This window comes from Curcuma longa, chromosome 11 (genome assembly GCF_044706935.1).
Source record: "Curcuma longa cultivar G26 ecotype Majalengka, Jawa Barat chromosome 11, ITB_CL_G26_1.1, whole genome shotgun sequence".
In the NCBI taxonomy this organism is placed as follows: domain Eukaryota; kingdom Viridiplantae; phylum Streptophyta; class Magnoliopsida; order Zingiberales; family Zingiberaceae; genus Curcuma; species Curcuma longa.
The window spans coordinates 27,337,156-27,362,611 of NC_133871.1; the positions used below are offsets into that span (position 1 = coordinate 27,337,156).

The 25,456-nt window shown below is 34.2% G+C and overlaps 1 protein-coding gene and 1 pseudogene across 1 annotated transcript in view; both read left to right on the forward strand.

The window, feature by feature from the left end:
• LOC141837494 (uncharacterized) overlaps window positions 1–18,067 on the forward strand; it is a 25,365-nt gene extending 7,298 nt beyond the window's left edge. Inside the window, exons 7-16 of the mRNA XM_074724881.1 lie at window positions 42–456; window positions 656–991; window positions 3,522–4,158; window positions 4,270–4,456; window positions 7,389–7,743; window positions 9,438–9,548; window positions 10,846–11,203; window positions 12,218–12,440; window positions 15,054–15,275; window positions 17,598–18,067. Coding sequence (XP_074580982.1) covers window positions 42–456; window positions 656–991; window positions 3,522–4,158; window positions 4,270–4,456; window positions 7,389–7,743; window positions 9,438–9,548; window positions 10,846–11,203; window positions 12,218–12,440; window positions 15,054–15,275; window positions 17,598–17,751 — 2,998 coding nt within the window. The 3' untranslated portion in view covers window positions 17,752–18,067. The remainder of the gene's footprint in view (window positions 1–41; window positions 457–655; window positions 992–3,521; window positions 4,159–4,269; window positions 4,457–7,388; window positions 7,744–9,437; window positions 9,549–10,845; window positions 11,204–12,217; window positions 12,441–15,053; window positions 15,276–17,597) is intronic.
• A 5,433-nt stretch (window positions 18,068–23,500) lies between these two features.
• Window positions 23,501–25,456, forward strand: part of LOC141838974 (glutamate decarboxylase-like) — a 4,122-nt pseudogene continuing 2,166 nt past the window's right edge.

The following is a 25,456-nucleotide window of genomic DNA, read 5'->3' on the forward strand; positions in this document are numbered from 1 at the left end:
TTTTTTTCTTTCATTTCATTTCTGTATAATAAAAATTGCAGAATGGACATTGCTCGATATAAGACTCAGAATTATGGTGAATCCACTGGGACTAACTTTTGGGCATCATATCACTTGAGAACTTCAGCTCTGGGTATGGATAATGAGGGAGATAATGATGTTCTAGACAGCAAGCAAAAATCGCATGGACGCTATTATTCAGCCAAATTTACTATGATTGAAAGGCACAAGGATTTTAGGAATATTAAGTTTGTCAATAAGATATCTTCGGTGATGCCTGAAGATTTTCTTCCTTTGCCAGAGTCTCATTCTTCTACTGAACAAGGTCCTTCTGTAAATAATGAGCTTGAGGAGTCTTGGGAAGATGAAATGATTCGAAAAACAAGAGAGTTCAACAGAATCTCCAGGGATCATCCTAATGATGAAAAAGTTTGGCTATCCTTTGCTGAGTTTCAGGTATTTAGCTGCCTTCTCTTCCAGAATTCTTTGGCATTGAGATTCTAACTCATGATATCGAACAGGTAGTAATCCATCTAGGATGCATGAATTTAAGTATCCTATATTTTTCAATTCCTATTGCTCTGCTTTAAATTTAAGTTTTGTTTTTTACATTTTGATTTGGCAGAAAAGTAAATTATCTCACAATCACATGCAGGATAAGGTTGCAAGCACTCTAACCAGAAAGGCAGCTCGATTGCAGATGCTCGAAAAGAAAGTTAGCATACTGGAGAAAGCAGTGGAGTTTAATCCAAATAGTGAGGAGCTATTACTTTGTCTTTTGAAGACTTATCTAAATAGGGATACCATTGATACCGCCATGGAAAAATGGGAGAAAATACTCATCCAGCATTCTGACAGTTGTAAATTGTGGAAAGAATTTCTACTTATCTGTCAAGGAGACTTTTCTCAATTTAAGGTTTCTAAAATAAGGAAATCTTATGCTCATGCAATCCAAGCTTTATCTGCAGCTCTTGACAAACAACGTAGGCAGGTTCTATGTGTTCTCTTTCATTTTTTCCTTTTTTTTTTTTACAATATATACATCTACCTATTGCTTTTTATGTTTCTATATATGCGTTCTATTATAATGACCAGATTTTGGATTTTATCCATATGAAAAACATTTTGTTTCTGATTTACATGCAATATTGCTTGTTTCTGTCTCATGGTGGCAACTGTTAGCAAAATCAACCTTAAATATGTTGTGCTTTTATGGCTCAGCTGTTGTAACCATCAAAATATGTCTAACTCTTGTATCGTCGTTGGTATCTCATCTATAACCACTAAGGTCCCTTTGTAAATCATGCCTGCTGCACTGCATAAATTACTTTAAGGTTAAAACCAATAGGATCTCTCCATTCCTCTACTCACATTGGATACCCAAATATCAATCTATTTATTATAGAAGAAATACTGTTTTGTATTCTTTCATAACATACTAATTCAAATCGAGAATCTCTTTATTAACTTATTGTTCAGAAGTTAATTATTATAAACAGAAAGTTTAAAGAATAACTTATTGTTTGCAAGTTGACTATTGTAAACAAAAAGTCTAAAACATAGTTGAAGAAAGATATAGCACGATTTACCATAGCATGCCTCTTTCAATAAGTTTCTATAGGCTCATGCCCATTAATTGGTTTTTATAAATCACGACCTTAACTTTTTTCTTCCTATTTTACCTTGCAACATCAGAGACCATTCTAAAACATACTTTTCTTTCAAGTTGCTTGCCAAATCCACTTGCAGTGTGGTATGATTCTCATTTAAAGTAGGATTGTTTGAGTTCTTTAGTACCTAAAATGATCACTTTGGAGTCCCTCACATTTTAAGGGTGTGAAAAATATAAAGGTGCATAAATATAATAGGTGAACACCCATGCAAGCTGATTTGCATGTGTCTAACTTGCACATAATGTCCTACATATTGATTTCCGATTCTGCTTGCAGCATGATCTCACTAAAGATCAGCTTTTTTGAGTTCTTTTACACCTGAAACTTTATTGTAAGATCAGCATGATCTCACTTAGATGAAATGTCAAAGCAAGCTGATTTCAGAATCAGCTTGTATGGGTCTTAGCATAGAATGCCTACAATTTGTTCAAGCTGATTTCATCTTGTGGTGGTTTACTCAAAATCAACTTGTTTGAGTTCATTTGCACTCAGAATGTTCATTTTGGGGCTCTCACTTCCTAACGAACCAATTGTTGAGGGGCATGTTTAACCATGGTATGGTTTTCACCTAAAGTCGGTTTGTTTGAGTTTTTTGGTGCCCAAAATGTTCACTTGGGAGTCCCTCACATTTAAGGGTGCATAAATACAATAGATCAATGCCCATGCAAGTTTATTTACATGAGTCTTACTGACACATAATGGCCTACATGTAGATTTCCAATTCTCCTTGCAACATGATTTCTTTGAAAATTTTATTTTGGAATCTTTCAAATCTCAATGGTGTATAAATATAGACGAATGCCAATACAATTTAAGAATCAGCTTGTATGGGTCTTGGTCTAGAATGGTCCACAATTTGTTCAAGCTGATTTTAGCTTGTGGCATTTTCGCTCAAAATTGACTTGTTTGAGTCCATTTGCACTTAGAATGATCATTTTGGGGCTCTCACATCCTAATGGGTTAATTGTCTAGGGGCATGATTCGGGGAAACCCAATTAGTGGGGTGTGATTTGGTAAAAACCAATTAGAAGGGGCACATTCTAGTAAATTGCCCAAGATACAACAAAAATAACAATATTTAACTATTACAAGTTTTTGAGATTCAAGCAACCATCTAGATTATGCATTAGACTTGGACTTGTAAGCATATTCCCATCAAGCCACCTGAAACATTGCCACATTTCAAGGAATGAAAATTTTCACAAATGATGACACCCTGATAAACACAACTAAATTAGATTGAAGAGGGATCAGATTTGTTCCAAATTTTGATTTTATGCTAAAACTATCATGTAATCTGCACTCTATCAATAATTTTCTAAACCAAATTATAAAAGCCTAGGAGGCTAGGACTAGATTGGGTCCAGCATACCCTCTATAGGATATGCTGTAAGATAACAGATTAAACTGATAAATTTGGGAATGTGCTTCGCTCTAAAGATTGTGGTGTTCATGCAGTTATATAGACGAGACAGAGGTATCCATACATATTTGGATTTGTTATCCATTATTATTGCAATTTTATTATTTATGACATGAAACTAGGAAAATATGCTGAATTTGGTATTTCATGTGTATAAACTGATTAACCAAGCAAGACAACAAAGTGGACTCTTGGGATGCTAAAAGCTCCTCTTCAACCTCATCCTTTTCCATTTTTTCAGTTAAACTCCTCATTTGTTTCCATTTTTTATTTTTTATTTTTTATTTTTTGCGTTGATAAAATTTAACTCAGAATGCTAATTTGCTTATTTATCATTGTTTTTAGAAAGTTATATGTAATCACTTTTGCATACTTTGTGTTTGTAGTCATTTATAACTTCCCTTAGTATGTTCTATTTGTTGCAGGGATCTGCAAGTTTGCAGCCAGCTGATTCTTCTTTGGTTCAACTAGAACTTGGTCTGGTTGATATTTTTCTAAGCTACTGTAGATTTGAGTGGCAAGTAGGTTACCAGGAATTAGCGACTGGTTTATTTCAAGCTGAAATTGAATACAGCTTATTTTGCCCATCCTTAGCTCTCAGTTCAAATAGTAAGCAAAGGCTCTTTGAACACTTTTGGAAAAGCAATGCTGCCAGAGTTGGAGAAGATGGTGCATTGGGTTGGTCATCCTGGCTTGAAAAAGATGAGCAGACTAGGCAGAACATTACAGGGGAGGATACTGCCGTTCAGAATGAAGTTGGAGGCTGGACTGGTTGGTTTGAACTTTCATCAAAACATAATACCACAAGCAGAGAACCAGAAATACCAGCAGATCCAGATGTAGATGATACAGCAGCTGAAATGAACCTTGACTTTGAAGAGAACCTTGACTCTGAAGAGATTCCTCCAGCAGATGATGTTGAAACATTGCTAAAAAAACTTGGGATTGACATAGATGCTGAGCCAAATAATGAGGTCAAAGACTCAGAAACTTGGAATAGATGGTCAAAGGAGGAGTTGATAAGGGATGATGAGCAGTGGATGCCTGTTCGTGAAAATCCTGGTTGGTTCTGTTGATTTTTGGTTTCTATTGTCATTGATTGATGAACTTTGAGTGTTACAAAATATGTCTTCTTTGCACTTTAATTTAACTTGTTCAGGTTTCTATGGGTAGATGAAACTGGAATGGTGGCTTCCCCTCATTCTAACGATAATTCAGGCAAGGATGATGGCGAACAACTTTCAAGAGTTATCCTCTTTGAAGATGTCTGTGATTATATATTCTCTTTGTCCTCAAAGGAAGCACATCTGTCCTTAGTGTGTCAATTCATTGATTTCTATGGAGGCAAGATTTCTCAATGGTTAGTAGTCCTTGAATTATTATCTTTCATTCTAACTAGAACCAAGACCATGGTGTTTCATGAGGTTCCTTGATATTTTTTGGGTATTATTTTCTTTTCAAGCAATGGTTTTCTTCCTACTTCCTTAATGGATTACATTTTTTTCATTATTTGTAAGGCGATCATTGTCATCATCCATAGATCTTATACCTCCATTGAGTTTTATGCAACGTTGTATCACTAGTGATACTCAAATTAATTTAATCATTTTTTTGTTACAATAACTTGCTTTGTTTTCTGCCTCTTTCCTTTACACCTATTCTGACAATTCAATTCACCTAACTGTAGAATTGTTGCTTGCCTTTAATTTTTTTATCTATTGAAGATACACATGACAACCTAATGCTGTAGAAACACTTTTCCTTTTGCCATCAATGTTTTACTTGTTAATAATATTGCCATCATTATTCCATTTCCTATTGCCTGCTTAATTCAAGATTTCTTATACTTTTCATAAGAATTTTATGTTCATCCATCTTACCTGTCATCATGATTTTTTTCTTATTATTAAGACTACATCTTATGATATGCAGTTCTAGTTCTTCTTAAAACATTTAATTTCTAGAATTTTTCACCATAATTCAAGCTCCAAGTTTAATCTTTTTACACAATATTTGAAAGGTAAGATCCTTTGTTTCTTATCTTCATATTCTAGTTTGTCATAGTTCAAACTTGGGCTATGTTTACATCAGTTAGGTAATTTTGGTCCAACAATTTTCATTCCTCTCAACCTCTATAGAACATTATGAATAGTGTGATGCTGTCCATGTAATGATAGATGGTGATAAAAAGTCAAAGCAACTTATGCAGTTAAAGATAGATTCCATTTGGAGGTAACATATTAAGCAGCTCTGTGATGGGAATTCATATATAGCCAAATAGGATATCTTTTGGTTGAATTAACCACTCTTGTAAATGAATGGCTTCTTTCCTGAAAATATGAAAACACATGGCCATCAACATTTGACATGATACTTGAAGCACCAAAATGTGAGTCCAGCATATGGATCCATAATTGACGACTTTTATAGAATTCTTAAATAATGAACAAGTTTTCAATCTCATAGCACCAACAGATTCATATTGAGAAAGTTAGTCTCTTCATTGCAAAGAAATACATGAAGAGAAAGCAGTATGATTTGATCTAAATTATAGGATTACCCGACTGATTTGAAGATATTTAATGACAATCAAACTGCTTCTTTTATGGATAGGAAGCATATAAAAGAGTAGAAGAAATAAAATGGATGCTGATTGCCTAATCATATCGATCTAGGAAGCCATATACTTGAAAAACATTATTTTTTCCCCCTCTTGAATGGGTTTAATCATCTACTGAAATAACTAGAGGTGTCAAGTGGGGAACGTTGCCTAGGTCTAGCATGACTCAATCCTAAGATGAGCCTAGCTTGACTTGACATGGAGAGGCTTGTGGCCTTGTTTTTGGTGTGAACTTTTGGGTCCATGCATCATTCTCAGTTTGACATGAAGACAACCTGTGTTAGGTCCGACACGAGTACAAGTTAGGCACAACCCATATGCCAAGCCAAGAATGACTAATAATAAGCCCACCATGACCCATGTTCTCTTTTGTTGAATTGACATGAAATTTAATATATTACCCTTATACCCTTAAAGTTACTAAATTGAGTTTAAAGTCTCAGTAACTCACCCTTAAAAATTTCTTAATTATTTAATATTCCCTTGTTTTCACATTTTCATATTATTTTATTACATGTAAAATTTTTTTTGTTTTTATATTTCTTATCATAAAATTCTTACTTCACTGGTTGTCACAACAATGGACAAGTGTACTTGTGTCCATGCTTGGGCCTAGCCGATAGTATCCTTACCTTGTTTAACATGGCTGTTAGAAGCTATGCTAGGTTTGGCATGGCTCAACTTGAAGTGGGTGATCAAAGTTCATGCTATGACAATTGCTCCTTGCCACCTATAGAAATGTATCTAAGATGAGAATCAATTTAATGACTCAACCCTTGGTAAGCGGGCATTTTTAAAGGCATCTCTCTTGGTGGTAGGCACTTCGTCTAGATGGTCCATGTGGATTTAGGGTAACAAAATTATTTTTTTAAAAAAAAAAATTTATGGGCTAGTCATGGATTCATTTATTTATTTCAAAAATAATCTAAAATCCTCTAATCTGTTGCTTGACACCTCACTGCCAACTGTTTCAGCAATGTCGAGACTCCCTCTTCGTCTAAACCTAGCCATTTTTCAACCATTTCCTGCTCATATTTTCTTCCTTATTTTTTCTAGGTTTGGTTTACCTCTTCTCCTCTGATTATTCTTTATTCCTATATTCTTAATTTTTTCAGTATTTATGGTTAGCCTTTGATTTGTTTTTTTAGATTTGTGATTAATTTTCTCCTCTTTTTACTATTTTTCTATTCAAGGTCATCCTCTCCTTTATCCTCTTTTCCATCAACTTGAGTGTATAATCCTATTATAGTAATAGTTTTAATGTTGACTGCCTAATCCCCTATTTAGGTGTTAGTTAGTGAGCCAATTGTCCATTGCATGGAGCCATCTTTTAATACTTTGGACTTAAATCCTCTAGTTAGTAGAAATCACCGCTGTACATACATAGACTCCCCACCTTAGCTATATGAAATACATTGATTAGATGATGGCAAATGATGTAGGCTCACTCAATAAGCCCGATAGATAAAGTATCGAGGAGTTGCCAACTGCCTCTGTCTGGATTGATCGAATTCATCTTCATACTAGCTGCAAGCAATCCAGAATTTTAAATTTTAGCACGCATATTAGTTCCTGTTTCCATGTCTTTAAAAGTGAATCCTTCAAGTTTGTTCGTTTTGATCTGATTTATTATATATGCTATTTTCTTGTTCACTAACCTTTTTTTATCTAGGACGAACACTAACAAATCAACTTGGATCGAGCGAATTTTAAGCTTAGAGGCAGTACCAGATGCTATTTTAGATGATCTGAGGATTATTTTTCAACTGGTAAATAAGCGACAAGATTCAAGTCATTTCATGTTGGAGACTCTCTTAAGCCACACAAATACCTCATCAAAAGCTAACATGATGAAGTTCCTTCGAAATGCAATATTACTTTGTCTTGATGTTCTTCCACGAAATCATATGTTACAAGAAGCACTGCTTTTTGCTGAAGAGTTCTTCAGGTCCAACATGAACTCTTCTACATGTTCAATCAATCCATCGCGAGCTCTAGCCAAAAGCTTATTGAAGAAGGATCGACAGGTTCTCACTTCAATTCTGTCACTTCTGGTCATCGATTTATACATGAGGATATATAGGCTTATGACAAGAATGTTGATTCATTAGGAAGCATTTATTCTTCTATTTTCCCTTTTCATTAGTTTAGAACAAGTGCCACATGTTTCTCTCCAATTTTTGATGAACAAATCTTGTTACCGAATATTATGTTCTAGAATGAGTCAGTATAAAACATAGTTCTCAAAATCATATAGTTCATGATTTGTATCATAGCTTTAAATATTGTTCGAGCTGAAGTTTTGGTCGGGACTTTTGGTCTCAACCAAAATGATATAGTACTGGCTTGTGTTGGGCATGCCGTTATGTAGTGCTAGATGCATCAAGGAGGAAGGAATCATGGAAGAGGAGGAGAAAGAGGAGAAGGGGAAGATCTGGAACAGGAGGAAAGGAGAGAAGAGGAAGGAATCAACTTACCTTGTCGCACAAATCCTAGCCATTGCCCTTACTTGTCCCTGAAACTTGTCATCGCTTGTGGATCAGCAGAAGTCCTCTCTTCGTAATGTGTCCTTGAGTATCTTTTACTTGAGCCAACCAACACAGGACAAATTTTCAAACCTTGATTTGTATATTTCGATAAATTATGATTCTCATGTAAAATAATATTATTCTTACGTATGAACTATAAACTGAAATTGAAAAGAAGTATGATATTCAACTTGATTCAATATGATTCAATTCAAATCTTAGTTTATATTGTTTTAACAATAAGGAAGAAAGCCATTAAAAGTTAATTCTATCTAGTTGGAGGTATGTCTAGACCAATAAGAAACTAATTAAATTCCATTTATTAATAATTAAATCAAAATCATTATAGAAGAAGAAATAAAAGTATAAAGGCTGCATAGAGTGGAGTGGAACTTAATGATTATATAAGAAAAAATTTATTGCACAGAGACAGTCAGTGATAGTCAAGGCAGACTCGGCACCTTATAATGACTAAGAAGAGGAAATATTGTCTCTATCAATATGCAATAGATAATGAGGGCTAAATCCTTGATGACTTAAAAGTTTTATGTTATATTAAAGCCATCTTCTATTTGATGACATGATTTTCTAGGTCAAACTGGCGATGAAATTTCATATTTGCTCATTTCATTTCAATCTTAGCTGAATGCTAATCCATAATAATTTGTACATTGTTTTGAACATATATATTTTTATAATGAATAAACATCAACCTACTATGCTACATTTGTGGATGTCAAAACTATTTTGAATAAAGTAGAATTCATCTTTCACACATTTTATTATATTTTTATCTGACCTTTATGATTCATAATCTGAAAAATGAAAATTCAGTAAAGCGATTAACAAGATCTTGATTTGACAATCTTAGTGTAATACATATAATCTGCATAACATGTTGGTCATACATTGGTTGACACTTTTTGGCACAAATGCACCCTCTAATGGTTAATGAGTGGTGTCTCAACTTGTTCGTTTTGTGTGGGATATACTGTCACTATGTAATCATATTCACTGAGGAATCAAAGTGCTAATATTGCTTGCCTCTAGATTGTTCTTCAGTGCTATCATCCTCTGAAATGCGATTTGTCTTTAAACTTTGATCGTGAAATATATTTATCAGCTTTAGTCTGTCTGACTGTTAGTGAATTTATTTAGTTATATGCTAACCCAGACATTTTCTTGTGAAAAAGGACTTGCTACTTTGTGGTGTCTATGCACAAACTGAAGCTAACTATGGGAATATGGATATGGCAAGGAAAATATTCGACATGGCATTGTTGTCTATGGATGCGTTGCCTATGGTAATAGCTCAAAGCTTTTTTTATCCTTAACTGAATTTTTCCTATTGATTAAATTATACAGCGAGTGTGTTTATCTGTCATGCCTGTAATTAGCCGAATATGTGCTATCTGCCTCTGCCTTGATTGTTGTATGCTCATGTGAGCTGGGGCGTTGTAACAATGTATCCTTAGATGCTTATCTGCACTTGAAAGGACTTTGAATTGTATACTTTCTTGCATCATTTTTTTTTCATGAACACCACTTCTGATTCAAGGAATTGGGCTCCAGCTCCTTGTTCAATGCAGAGGATGCTTAAGGTGCATAAACTGGGCAAGTGACAAAAAGTTGCTTAGAAGTTTGTGATTTAGCTACAACTAATTACCTGCATTGGGTTGGTTAATTTCAACATCAACACGCCATGTAGTCCCAATTTTTTGTGCTGGATACATGGAACGGTAAGATATCACCAGGGATAGCAATTCCAAGTTTTGCTATGAATAATTGAACTAGTTGTATGTAATACTGATTGATAGGGCTCATTGATTTCATCTTTGTAATCAGAACTATGTTATTATGCTTTGGATGGCAGCAGCTGTCTCGCAACATTCACTCACTAGATTAGTGATTACAAAAGTACATTACGCAAGCTGACATACATAATAAGGGTGTTTAATACATTCCTCCATACATTTGCCCACTCAGTAGCAGCAATTTGTAGCCAACTGAATCATTTAGACTTTCCACTGTTCGTTGTTTCATCAACTAGACCTTTCATAGACAGGGCAGAAGGCTGGATTTTCCAAGATGAAGTACTTCATTGACTCTTCCGGTGCAGTTCCAAATTGAAGTTTGGAGCCACTTTATTGCTGTGCAGTTCATTCTTAGATTCTTTTGTAGGCCTACGTTTTTGTTCTTAAGGAGCTGAAGCAATACCTGAAGAAGCAAGAGATTATACAAACTAAAAGATTTTTTTTTTGCAAAATTGACCATGTGAATGACAATGGAACCTTCTCATCTAGCATGATTTGTTAGGTGCTACATGCATAGTGCTCTCAGATATTGATGCGCTTTCTACCTTCATGAATCTGTCAGATGGAAGATGGATGACATTAGATGTTTGAGCTTGAACTGGAAGTTTTTTTTAGTTTTATTTTAAAGTTCAGTTCTTCATTTTGAACCTGTGCTATTACCTGGGAAGTTTGTCACTTTTTAATGATTTTCAAATTTTTATTTCTTGAACTAAAAAGGGTTCCTTTGTACTCTCTGTTGTCAATTCTCATCTTTAAGCATGCTTTCTGATTGACATCAATGGCACAGGATCTTCAGGAAAATATTCCGCTTCTGTACTTCTGGTATGCAGACATGGAAATAGCTATGTCCACTTCTAGTAGCAATTCTGAGTTGTCCTCTCAGCGTGCTATTCATATTTTGTCTTGCTTAGGAGGCAATGTCAAGTATACTCCTTTTAGTGGTCAACCATCTCCAGTTCAAATCTTGAGAGCACGTCAAGGATTCAAAGAACTGATTAAAAGCCTACGACCTGTGTGCGCTCGTGGTTCTATAGGGGAACAGTCACTTGCTATCATTTGTGCAGCTTCTTTGTTTGAGATTTTAACCAGTGATTGGTTCACTGGCATTCAAGTTATAGAGGAAGCCTTCTCAATGGTACTTCCAGGTTATTCATCTGCTATTATTCTTTGTTTCTTTATTCAGTTACATATTTCTCTTTTGGGATAATAATGTTTTACCATATTATATTAGTATGTCTAGATGGCACAGAATTTTTCATCTCTTGATGCAATGCTATATTGAATTACTACCATCTCCTAAATGTGAATGTTGGTGATGTACTTCCATTAGATGCAAATTTTGTCCAATTAATAATACATTTTATTATTGATGCTAGGCTATCAGCATAAGTAAGGTCTTCTCAAGCAAGTCTTGGCTAATACACAATGCACCTATTTGTACAAAGTCTCTAGAGCAGGAACCCTATTTAATAGTCTATGCTCCTAATCTTTTAATGATCTTTTTTTAAACTAAACTTATATGATGCAAGTTTGTGATTATATTTAATTGTTAGAGTTGGCTTATCTGGTTTTTGAGAAAAATAAGGATAAGAATTAGGGTTGTAGTCAACCAGAGAAGGATGTGCCACGATGTAGTCTATGATCTTCACAAGCTAGTTTGATTTTTTTTTTTAATTCGTGCATTTATTTATCTTTCTGTATATATTGTTGTTAGGTCCATAAAGATCCTCTTTCATTGTTATAGTCCTTCCTTTGGTTCTTTCCTATTGTAATGTGATTACAGCTTTAAATAATCATCAATTGACATTTGTTAAGATACCCTGAACTTTTTGAAACTACTTAGATTGAATTGCATTGCTTCCTGGACCCTTGCATTAAATGTGCCTTAGTTCTCTGTGTGCATTAAGCTTTTTTCCTTGGTTCAAACATACTTGGTGACTTGCTGCACCTTGAGCCTTTAGCAACTTCATAGGTATCCCAAGGTGAAGTTTTGCTATGATTCTTAACCTTCATATTATGTGTGATTTCAATAACTAGCCTAAAGTGCTTGAATTTTGGCCCCATTTTTGTCCTTTATAAACATAGGATTTCTATCTTGGCATGATGTCTCAATTCTACTTTGACTTGTTTTGACTGTTAATCTGTGATTAATTTCTCAGAAAGAAGAAGCCAGAGCTTGCAACTTGAATGTCTGTGGGTTTATTATATTAAAATGCTTGAGCGGCATAAGCAGTTGAATTTCTCACGAGTGTGGAAGACAACAACACAAGGATATCAAACATATCCTTATAATCCAAAATCTTTTAGAGCCATACTACAAGTGAGCTATCTCTATAATGTGTCAACCAAAGTAAGACGGATATTTGATGAATGTTGTCAAAGGTAACACACACTTACTCTCAACAAGCCTTCTTTCCTATTTCACTTGCAAAGTAGACAGTAAGTCATGTTTGCTTTACATATTTTAATGCATTTAATATTCATGTAAACATTGCTAACTTGAGCAGATTGATTGTGGGAAGGGTATTCTTTCACCCATAGGCTTCTTATTAAGTTCCTATTGACTGTGCCAAAACCTTTAAGAAAAATCAGATCTTAGATTGCTAAAGTTTGGGAGTTTTCTAGAGATTTGGATATTCTTTTTATATGTATCATAAATAGATAAAGACCAGTGGGTTCTTATTAATCTATTAAAAAGAGTATATTAAGAAGCTTCAGGAAAAAAATTGACATAGGTACTAGGTAATAAGAGCATGCATCTTGGTTGTATTTTTCTTGAAGCCTGGAAAATTTTAAGACAGTTTTCTATAATAGGTCACCTAGCTTTTCTGTAAAATCTTAATATAAAAGAATGCTTGATGATTGGACTAAAATATTTTATCCATGTGCAATGGAGATGCATACAGTTGCTCTAATTGTAAAAGAATTGCAAGTGGCTATACTAATATTTTCAGAGACTAATTTCTTTAGGCGTGTTGACCCACAACAATTGTAAGAACTGTGTCCTATATTGCTCCACACCAGGCCCTAATATAGCTGTCTAATTTTTAACATCGATGATGCATAGTGGTATTGTTGCTATTTATCCAAGTGCTTGCCAACTATCTCAGCCCAAAGGATTCCCTTGTTCAAGGTTTGAAGTTTCATTATGTGTTTCACAACCATATGTGTTGACTCCCAACTCGCTTTGGTTCTACTCTTTTAATCCTCTTCCTTTTGACTTGTTTGCTTATAAAAATTCCTGAAACAACATAATCAAATTATGATTTTAAATACAAAATTTTGGTTAGGTCATCATCATCATTTTCTTAACTCATATTTGTCCCAATTATCTGAAGTTGGCTAATTATTTATCTAACTATTGTATTAAATATACTCACTTGAATGTGATGATAGTTGATGATAAATTAACTATATAATAACTGTAAAAGTATATAAAATTTTATTTAATTAACATTTTCAAGTGGTATTATCAATTAAACAATAAAATTTATAACTGAATTACTTATAGTCAACATAATATAAACATAAATGATAAAACCTTACTTTTTATTATAATTAATTAATAATCTGAATATTAGTCCATTTAATAATCTTATAACTTAACAATGTATATTAAATCCTAACTAGATGCCACCCCCCCCCCCCCCCCCACGCGGCGGCCAGAATCTCCACTTGTCCTACTCTTGACTCAACTTCGAACTCCCATCACCTGACCTGTCCTCACTTATCTGGCAACCTTGTATTCATTGATCTACCAACTTGATCTCCTTGCCACCTTGTTTGGTTCTATGCCTAGTTTTCTACCTATCAACCTCAGTCAATGTCCTCTTGAGATTACCGCTTAGTGTGCTATCAGCCTATGAACCTTGGTCTTCTTAGTGCTGATATCCTCATGTTGACAGAGTAACAATTTCAGTTGGCTGCCAGAACATAAATTTTACTAGCGTCAATGGAAACAACTCGAGATCTTAAACCTTGACCTTGTTAGTATATGGCTTGATGGATTCACAAAGTGCTCTCCAACATGTTAGCTTTGAGGATTTGCCTGCCATTGGTGCATTTTGGATTCAAGTTTCGACCAATATTTCTCTGTTTTTTCACTCCTATTGGCTGGGCCATCTTGGGCTGTTGAATTATTTATATTCATCATAACAATGCTTCTCTTCTAGTTGGCAATCAAGCTATGGTCAACTGTAGTTTTTTTACTTGACCTGTTAAAGTGGACTGGTGTTCTCTCTTCTGTCCATTCCTTTTCCCTCCTTTACCAGCTATACTTGAATTTCTCAACGTGTATTCAGTTTTTATCCTTTCTCAAACTCCTGTCTTCCTTCACTTTCTGCTCTTGATTTCTTGCACCAATACTTGGCTTGGTCCTGACAAATCTAGCTGGAAGGCTTAGAAAATTGACAACACCTGAAATAGGCAATCTCACAACCTACACTTGCCAGCTTATTGTTATTGTTTTCGATACTGCATGCTTCTGTCATTAACAAAGTAAATAAGTCATAATTGATTGACTTTGATAGTTTTCTTATCTTTCTCTTTCAAGGCCCTTGAACATATTATTATCTGTATTCAAAGTGGTTAGTGCTGTGACGGTTGTGAACATTATAATCCAAACTAACAGAGAAGGTAATGTGCAACACATGTATATGCATGTTACTGAACTGATTAGAATCTGTTGATTCCATTTTGCACTTTTCTTGTGCATTACTAGTAAAAACATCCTTACGTATCTGGTGTATCCCAGTAAGTTGTCCATATCAACAAAATTGAACAATAAAATGTGGCCTAATGTCGCAAATTTGAGTGCCCATGTCAAGTAGCTAACAGATCCTTGGCTGACCACCTGCATTCTGATACATGATATTCAGAATAACCACGAAGCATTCTATTCCTCTCTTTTGATGCCAAGAAGGAACCCTTTAAGATCTATCACATTGTCTAAATGTATAGAGGATCACAAATAAGTATTGCTTGCTAATTTTTCAGGTATCCATCTGTGATTATGTGTCTTTTTGCGTTGGCATTTGAAATTGGTGTGGCCGGTTCATATCACAGAATCCATAGTCTTTTTGAGAGAGCACTAGCTAATGAAAAATTACAGAAGTCTGTGCTATTATGGCGATGTTACTTGGAGTATGAAGCAAATATAGCACATAACCTGTCAGCAGCAAGACGAATTTTCTTCAGAGCTATTCATGCATGTCCTTGGTATGTATTCTGCTTAGACTGAGTTTTATAGTGGTTTTTTGACATATTATTGCTACAAAATCTGCATTCCTAATTAGAATTTCCTTCGCTGTTCCTGATTGTCCTCTTTATTGTATGAATCCATCCTGAATGTTTATCTGTGTTGCTTGCTTTTCAGTGTCCTTACTCATAAGATTCAGTCTTTTATGCCATCTACAGTCAATCTATTGAGCGGGGGAGATGCTGTTCACACATAATGTTGTTCTAAACATCATGTACTAGATATGGTTTTAGGGTCTTAAATATTTTAGGTTTTGAACTTCTCTTTATTAGTTTGTCAAAGTTTATTTTGTTAGGAGCTCAGTAATAGACCTTGCCTTCAGGAGTAGCAGTCTCTCCTCATTTATAACAGTAGATCTGTGCCCCTTACGTACTGATCTTTCAATTTTAATACAATTTCTCCTCTTCATGAGATTCATCTCTATGAGATTTTCCTGGTGCTACATGGAAACAACTAGGCAAAATATTATGAACTACATCAGTTTTATGTCAGGTAAACCAAGTAACCCCTTAAAATCTAGCACAGCCTTTTGACCATCACACCTGGAGGCAAGAGCAAAGAATGATCTGAACAAAAATACAATATGATTTTATAACAAGTACGAATGCTTGAAAAAGCTTAAGTTATGCCTCAATAAATCCTAAAGCTTAAGTTATGCCTCAATAATCCTATGACAAAAATAAGTAAAGATATGGCATTACTACTGCTCCAATCAGAAACGTGTTTAAACCAGGTTGAGTTTTCCTACACGCTTGTCACTAGCGGACCCAGGAATTCATGTCTCAACTTGGCTTTAAAATTTCTGTTGCATAAATTGTTTCCTATAGTTTATATGTTTATCTTTTATTCATCACAGTCCACAGCCTTGATTTGTCATCAACTTTCCATTGATTAGAATGGCATGTATTCGAAAATATTTTAGAAGGTGAGAATGTTTATTATCATTATGCCTTAAGCAATTAATATCAAGATGTATAACATTTCCATTTTTCTATTTTTTTAGAAAATAAAATTTTACCATCTATTATTCTAAGGTAAAATTAAAATTATAAAATAACTGGGCCTAGTATTTTAATAAATATATGACAACTATTTATTTGAGAAATTTAGGAAAAATTAAGATAAAAATTATAGGCATACACTTAGGAGACAAATTGAGAATTTTTTTAAAAAGTTGTAGAGGACAAATTGGAAAATAATTGATGAACTTCATGTGATAAGAATGTGGAATAATGGAGCTAATATAAAAGTAATCCTACTACTTAATTTATTTTAGTAAATTCTTTCCACGCAACATTAATTATCTTCATTTTAAGTGACAAGCCACTATACTATTAAAAGGTTTAACAAAAATTTAAACATTCTATTTTTTAGTTAAAGTTTGATTTCACTTACAGCTACCGAGATGGAAAAATTGGACATGCATTTGAGAAATATTATTGAATTATAATGTTATGATAAATATTGAAATAATTAATTTCTTATTATAAATGATTTAAAATTTTCACATGATTCTTTTATTTTATTTATTTTTTGTAGAAAGAATCCAACAAAACTAAGTGAAATACTAACTGTAGTAAAAAAAGGCTATAGTATGACTTTTTCGATAGTAAGTGTTACTTGCTATTTTTTGGTCAAACAATAAGGGGGGAGTCTTGGTGCAACGGTAAAATTGTTACCGTGTGGCTTGGTGGTCACAAGTTTGAGTTGTGGAAATTGCGTCCTGTAATGCAGAGTAAGGCTGCATACAAAAGATTCTTCTCTGGAATATATATTGGCAGGAGCTTCGTGTATCATACTATCCTTAATACCATTGGTTCATATCCATTGGCTAAGTAGCATGTTTGATTTACAGTGGACTAACTTTATATCTGAACTTTGCAATTAATATGGCCCTACATGTGAGAATAAAGTGCAGTTCTAACTCTAGATTGAGGTGATAGGTGCAGTAAATCACCTTTTTTCTCTCAAGAGGTCAATTTTGAGAATTCTCAACTTTCGAAGAGTCAACCTCTGATTCTGAAGATTGGATCACAAATTGATAAGCTTCAAAAGTCTTATAACTTGGTTTGGAGTTGCAAACTGGCATTCTTCAATGTTGGAAAAAGTTTCAAGATAACTTTGCTTGCTCTTGAGATAATTTATTGGGAAACCTAGTTGCTAATTTAATTACTGTCCATATACCAATGTGTTGAGATTGCTAGAATATTTCCAAGCTGCCCCTCTCCACATGAGGGATTGTGGTTAATACCATATCTCATCTACTCATTAACTATTTCCAGGTCAAAAAGGTTATGGCTTGATGGATTTCAGAAACTAAGCAATGTCTTGTCCGCGAAGGAGTTGTCTGATCTCCAAGAAGTCATGCGCGATAAGGAGCTGAACCTGAGAACTGATATCTATGAAATCCTCTTGCAAGATGAGATGCCTTCATGATAATGTCAATTTTGCCACCACAATGGTCGAAGCTTTCTAGCATTCTTCTTCTTCTACTTTGTGACAATAGACCAGTAGAAAGTTCCCACCTCCATGGAACAATGGCCGTTTAACCTTCTCCCTTAGGTCTGCTGATAATCAGATTGGTCTTACATGTGCCCGATTCACTTACTGTAAATTAATATTGGATAAAAGGTGTAGATTGTTACAAAATTTTACAAGATTGTAATTTTGTTGTTTATGCTTCTAATAGTTGTAGCAAACTAGTTACGTTGGCTTCTATGCAAACCGGATAAACGATTGTTTCAAAAGAGTATCTTAACTCTTGTTTTAATCATCTGGCTTTGTTTCTTTTTATAAAATGTTAATCCCATTGCTTATTTATTGTGATCCTTGTACAATAATTTTATTGTTTGACTATTCGATTTGTTTATAAATACTACTTACTGTATATAGGATCTAAGAGGTAAAACATAATTAATAATATTAAAATATTTAAAATAATAATAAATAATATAACATGGTTTACCTACACAATTGAGTTGATACCATTTAGTCTAGTTAAAAAATAATCAGTTTTTTAAAATATGCGTAATTTTTTTACATCAAATAATTTAATTATTTAGAGTTTAATCAATTTTAAGTTTTACAAAAATTAATTAGTTTATTTTATATTATTTTTTATCACTTAAATATTATAATAATATTATGGCATGAGAAGAATGCAACTCTAATAATAAGCTGACAATCTAAATTTAGGATAAGGGTTAAATATTTCGTTAAAATTGATTGAATTGGAATTGAATAAATTAAAAATTTTCAAATTAATTAAATCAGTAGAATTTTTTTAATAAAAATAAATAAATTAACTGATAAAATATCAATTAATAGTTAAAAATTAAATTAATTAATTTTTTAAAGTAAAATAATAGATTTATCAATTAATTAAGGATTTATAAATTTATGTATTTAAAAATTTGTCCATTATTTTTTTAAAATTATTCAGTTTATTCATTTTAATCAAATAAAAAATTTTAAAATTAAAATTAAATTAAATTAATTGATATATAATTTTAAAAAAAAAATTTTTTTAAAAATCTAATTAAAATTTTAAATTTTAATTATCTGAGAAGAATACCTTATCACTTACCACCCGGCGGCTGGTACAGCTGTTACCTTGAGGGCAGTTGGTACCTTGAGTCCCAAGGAATAGGATTTTTGCATCAGTATCATATTTGACATTTTACCAAAAGGCATATCTACATTTAAGAAATTAGTACAGGGCACACCACACCTTGTTATTTACTAAAGGACATATATATATATATATATATTACTAAAATACTTTTTTATTAAAATATAAAAAAAAATATAGAAATAAAAACGCGTTCGATGGCTTGGAGACGAAGACGACACTTTTCCAAAATCATACATATAGAATCATAAATAAAATTACCAATCCTGAAGACACAGTCTGAGAATCCAGTTCTGAGTCTTTATAATTAAACATCCTTCACATCTGACTGCTTGTATAGCTAACACAAGTACCGCCTACTTCTGCGCGCAGCCACTTTTCTACATGGCCGGTGAAGCCTCAGAGCCCAAGCCCCAGCAGGCGGCACCTCCCTGCGCGCCGGCGCCGCCGCTTCCACCGACGCAGCGATGCCGCCGTTCGCCGCCGCCGCAACGAGGGTCAGTCTTGAAGAGCATCTTGAGTTCGTTGATTCAGTGCTTCTTTTGCGGGTGCTGTACGTAGGCCATTGCCATCATGGTGGAAGGAAGGAAGAGGTCTGATATGATTTGCATATGCAGTTCGATGATCGATCGATCGAGTAATTTGCTTAGTTTAAGTATGTGTGTTTGTTCTCTGCGAGAGCAGCATAAACTTCCTCTGATCATGCTAATGGATGATCGAGTTCCAAAATAATTAATGTTTTTATATATGCATATATAAAAGCTTTTAATTTGTGTTAATATTTTTTTCAGTAATCTTTTAAATTTGATTATAAAATGCTTATTTAGTTTTCTCCCTCTCTCAACTATAAAATGGTTGGAATGAATCATTAATTGACTGAAAGTAAAATAAAGTTTTTTTTTTCAAGTGATTGACTAAGAAGCGAGAAAAAGGTTTTGACAGTCAAATGTATGGACAGAATATGTGATGTACACATTATTTTCAATGTGTGTGTCAGAGAAAAGGCAAAGTAAAAGGGCAGTGATAATATATATAATTAAACATACAGAATAAAAGAAAAGGCAAAGAACATTTGATTGAACATTGTTTAATCTTAATTTTTCTAGAATATTCTTACATTTAAAAGTTAAAGCAATTGATAGTCAAATTACAATAATAGAGGAGTAATTCTTTTGTTTAATTTATAGTGCACTATCAATTGGTACAATTATGAACAAATTCTAAATGGCCAATGCAATAGTGTAGTTAGGATTTTATTGAAGATGTAATGATTTTTTGTAAGTTTATATTTTATGATTTACTTCATAACTACATATAATAACTTTTAAAAATTATATTTCATAATTATAATATATAACTTTAAAAATAGAATTATCCAAGTCTAAAAACTTAAAAATACTTAAAAAAATATAAATTAAATTAAAATGTTTAAAAATTTTATAAATTAGTATAGGTCGATTTTCATAATCTAAAAGTTTAAATTTTAAATTTAAGAAGTTGAAAATGGACTTAAAATTAAAAATTTTGACTTTATTGATATAAACAAAATTAATCTTGATATCTAATTTGAGAATAAAACACAAATCAATTAATCAACTAAAGTTAGAAATTTTCAATTTTAAATGTCAAAAAAATTCTAATAATCAAAAATGAGTTGTGAAACTCACGAATTATGAAAGATTTTCTCAAATCATAATTTTCAAAAGTGCTGAATCATAAACTGAATCGTCGAATACGAAATAAAAATGCTGAGTTAAAATTGGATGGGGTTCAAAATAAATTCAACGGGTAAATATGGAGATAAAAATTTTATTCATTAAGATTTGATTTGAATTTGATGAATCCTACCAACTACGTCACTTATAGTACCATGATATTATTAATTAATCCACTAATGGATAAATATTCGATAACAAAACTCTTTAATCAGCATCTGATACTCAAGACATGTTTCACAGCAAGTGCTAATTAATCTTCCTACTAATTCCCCTAATTAATTTGTCTGCTTCCTTCCTCTCAATTAAGATCTCGCCTGACGGACGTGTCTGACATCGATTGGTCGACGTCGGCAAGCCTCCGTCATCAGAAACCGCGTCATCTCGATTTAATTATATATAGTTTCTCTTTCTCGGTTACGTCCCACGGAAAACTTCGTCGTCTTTGTCTGATTCAACGCGCTTGTTCAATGATTCCCAGTGAAAGTTGACGATCGATCGATCGATCGAGCTCTAACTTCTTAGTCTAGTCCAAGAAAACAGAATTGAATTCTCAACTGGTAGATCATACATGCATTAATTATCGATCGTTAATGTAATCATGCACTGAGACATTAGCAGAGGCAGCAGCCAGGGCCGGCCCATGGTCTTCTCAGCCTTTGGTGGCTGCAGGGGGTGGGCCGCCGCCGCCGGAGAACTTGCGCAGTAGGGACTTGAGGATTTTCTTCAGGATCTGCCCTCTCTTGGGGATATAGCGCAGGCGAGGAGGAGGAGGAGGAGGAGGAGGAGGAGGAGCTTGGATCCCGGCGGCCATTGCACTCGTCGGAGAGAGGGAGAGAGAAGGGTTGGTTGGGGGCTTGTTATATAGGAGCCGGGAAGGAAGTTGCTCGGAAATTTGAGGGAATTTTACGATGAGAACTAGAGAAGTAGTTAATAAATAAATAGAGCTTAATAATTTTGTTATATTATTCTTGAAAAATTAAGGGGGAAAAACAAATAAAACAAAACTCCACATAAATAAATCGAGTCGCACCATCACTCGACACGTCAACCACCTTGGGGAAGCCTTTCCAAACTGATGACGTGGCCATTCCTTGGGCATCCATAGTTAATAATCCGTTTAAAAATTAAACCCACCGAATCTATTTAATCAAAATCGAATAAATCAAAATATTTCTAAATTTATTGAACTGAATTGTTTAATAAAAATCAAATAAATTAAATCGATGAAATATAGATTAATTCAATTTTCATTTAAATTTTTAAGAGAAATAAATAAAATAAAAATATTTAAGGTTCAAAAGGGAACAAGAGATGACTATGCCATTTGACAGTCATGTCCATGTTCTAGTATTTAAAATCGAACTAAATTATCAAAAATAATTGATATTTAAAAAATAAAATTTTGAAATAATTGAATTGAACTTTCGATCGCTAATTTTATTTAATCAAACTTTACTCTCGCCTTGTGAGTTCATGAAATTCTGATTTCGTAGAGCCATGAGTTTGGTTAGACATGTATAGGATTTTAAGAGATTTTAGGTTGTTTAAGATTATTTGATAAAGTAATCAAATTAAAATAAAATAAAATAATTAAAATATATGATTTAAGATGTTCTTATTTTTTTAATGAGTTTAATTTAATTTGGTTCGAGCTATTAGACTTTTAAACGGCGGTGACCACTCGAACCAAAAAAATTCGACGGCAAAGATTGATGGGCTCTCACCGCGGGACCCATAAATAGACGGCAGCCTATTTCCTTCGCATAAGATTCTTCCAACGCTCATCTCAGCCTCCTCTCACCTTCCTCGTTGCCAAGAAGTCAACCAAAGCCGCCTCCACTCGACTCAGACGAAGTCTTTGACTTAGTGTTCACCTCCTCGCCGTTATATAATCTGCAACCTAGCTTCGAGAAGATCTCGATTAGCTCATCTCATTCTTCTCTGAAGTCTGAAAGTCAACTCTAGCTGCTCGGTTCAAAGTTCAAATGGCAGACATGAAGGTAATTAATCAAGCTGGGTTTTTAGCTCTGTGTTGTTCTGTTCAGTTGATTAAGCTGCTCTTGTGTTTCGTTCTTGACATCTTGCAGAAATTAGTGCTGAAGTTGGACCTCCACGGCGAGAAGGACAAGAAGACGGTCATGAAAGCAGTTTCCGGCCTTCAAATTAACCAGTCTATTAGATTCGTTGATGATCTAGCAGGCAGAGACGTATTAAACACAAATATATATATATACTTTCAAACCACAGGCATAGATTGGATTTCCATAGAAAGACAAGAAGTTGATCGTAACGGCTAACGGGAGAGGTGGACGACCCAGTGACGGCGGTGGCCAAGTTGAGGAAATCCTGGCACACTGAGCAGTTGCTCTCGGTTGGGCCGGCGAAGGAGGAGAAGAAAGAACAGGCGAAGAACAAGGAAGGGGACAAGGACAAGGAGAAGGGCAAAACCAAGGAAAAGGACAAAGGAGAAGGAGAAGAGCAAAGACGACGGGGGGCGCTTCACTCGATCGTCGCGTCGCGTTACGTCCGCGCGTCGCTTCGCAGGCCGTTCCGTCACCGCCCTCGTTTCTTGTCTCTTCTCCTTAATTCGGTTTTTCTTCCTCCTTCCCCCCACGCATTCAATCGATCGCTTCCACTTCCTCGCTCCACTCAACAAAAATCGGGAGAGCAACACCCGATCTGTACATTTGCAACTCTATACTTTTTCGATCCGATCAGGTAGCCAAGCGGAGGCCATGGCCATCTCGGAGGTTGAGGCGGCTAAACAGGATGAGGAGTTCCAGTACACATTCGCGTCGCGATACGTTCGTTGAGATGTTGCTCGGTAGGGATTTGGCAACGCAGGTTTAGGATGCCACTGCAGTCGATCCCGAAGGAGGCGGCCTACAAATCATCAACGACGAGCTGATGCTCCTACGTGGCACTCTTGTAAACTGATGTCGAGTCAAAATTTAAGAGTCAAACTATGATAGGGAGACAAGATCAACGGAACGCAGGGAGAAATAGTTCTGATTGAGAGGAAGTCAGATCCAAAGTTAATTAAAGTCCTAAATTATATCTTGACTAAGTAGTCCTGAATTACATCTCGGCCAATCTATTTTGAGTCATATCTTGGTCAAACAGTCCCAATTCATATCTCTCGATCGTTTTAGTTCTGCTATACCACCTTGGATTCTATCTCGGTCTCGAACATCACTTTTGTTCTGAATTTTACTTTTGCATAGTGTACGAACTTCTAATATCCAAACATCTACTGATAGAAAAATATGAATATTCATACGGATACGCGACAATAGGAAAATAAGCAGTCCTTTTTTTTGCAAGCGGTTTTAAGGACTTCAGATCCGATCTTCTCAAATACCCCTTCCCTCTGAAGGTGAGTATGAGGACCTCATATACCTTCTTTTCTGTATATACGGTCAAAAGAAAATATCTGTCAAAACTGATCTCCTCAAGAGGCACCCAGACACCTCCATTCCTTTTGACTTGGAGATACAAGGAGACAACTATAAAAAACTGAGGGCAAGATCTGGGTAAACGGGGGAGGGGGGTGGTTTACTCCTTCTAAAAACTCTAATATTCTTCTTAGATTTTTTCTCTTTTCGTGAGGATCCTTGTTAGATTTGAGAGGTGTCCTAAGGCAATCGTCTTATGCAGTAGGACGATCCCAACAATCCTAACTTGAGTGAGGATCCTAACTTGAGTGTTGAACTGTATCCCAACAGATTTAACCATTCATGGTGCTTAATCGGAACACTGGACGGGAACCCAAGGGCCAAGGCTGAACCTGACGTCGTTTGTGACGACGACGTGGATAGAGCCGGAGTGCGACAAGCTGATCATGAACGCCATCGATAAGCATTACGTCGACATGGATGAGTACCCAAGTCAGCACTGATCTCCAGGTGTGTTATCTGTGGCATCTTCTTCTCTTTTTGTTGGATCATCATTTTTTGTTTCGAAATCCCCTCTATGACTATAAATGGGCTGCAACAAAAACAGAATAAACCCTTTTTTTTTTTTTGTCAATGTGGATGTCTTAAGAGATAAAACATAATAAATAAACTAAGCTATAAAAAAAAATAATGTAACATGGTTTACATACACATTTGAGTTGATGCCATTTAATCTAGTTTTAAAAAATATGCGTAATTTTCTTACATCAAATAATTTAATTATTTTGAGTTTAATCAATTTTAAGTTTTACAAAAATTAGTTATTTTATTTTATATTATTTTTTATCGTTTAAATATTAATATTAATATTATGACATAATAAACCCTTTTAAATAAGCACTACCCGACTATACCCATCGTGTCAAAAGGGCACATATGGATTTCATATTTCACATTTTAAACTCAAAATAATATTCCCTTGTTTAAGAAGACTTACCTTGAATCATATTTCACATTTTACCAAAAGGGCACATATGGATTTCATAAATTACACGTAGTGGCGTGACGAATTACAATTTTATTACCTTTATTGGTTGTGGGACAGATCGTGTGAGACTGCTAAGTTGATGAATTCTACTTTTTTTTTACAGAAAAGAGCGTATTATTATTATTATTATTTGATAAAAATTAGAAAAGCATTCAAAAGGGCATTTCTTTTATAAAAAATAATTAAAAGGACATCCGATTAGATATTTTATACAAAGAAAATTCTTACTTTTAATGCTATTGTATTAATTATGATTAACTATTATAAAACACAAAAGCTACTGGATACATATTATAATATGTAATATTTAATAAAATATTATTATTATAGTAGTTATTTAGTATTTTTA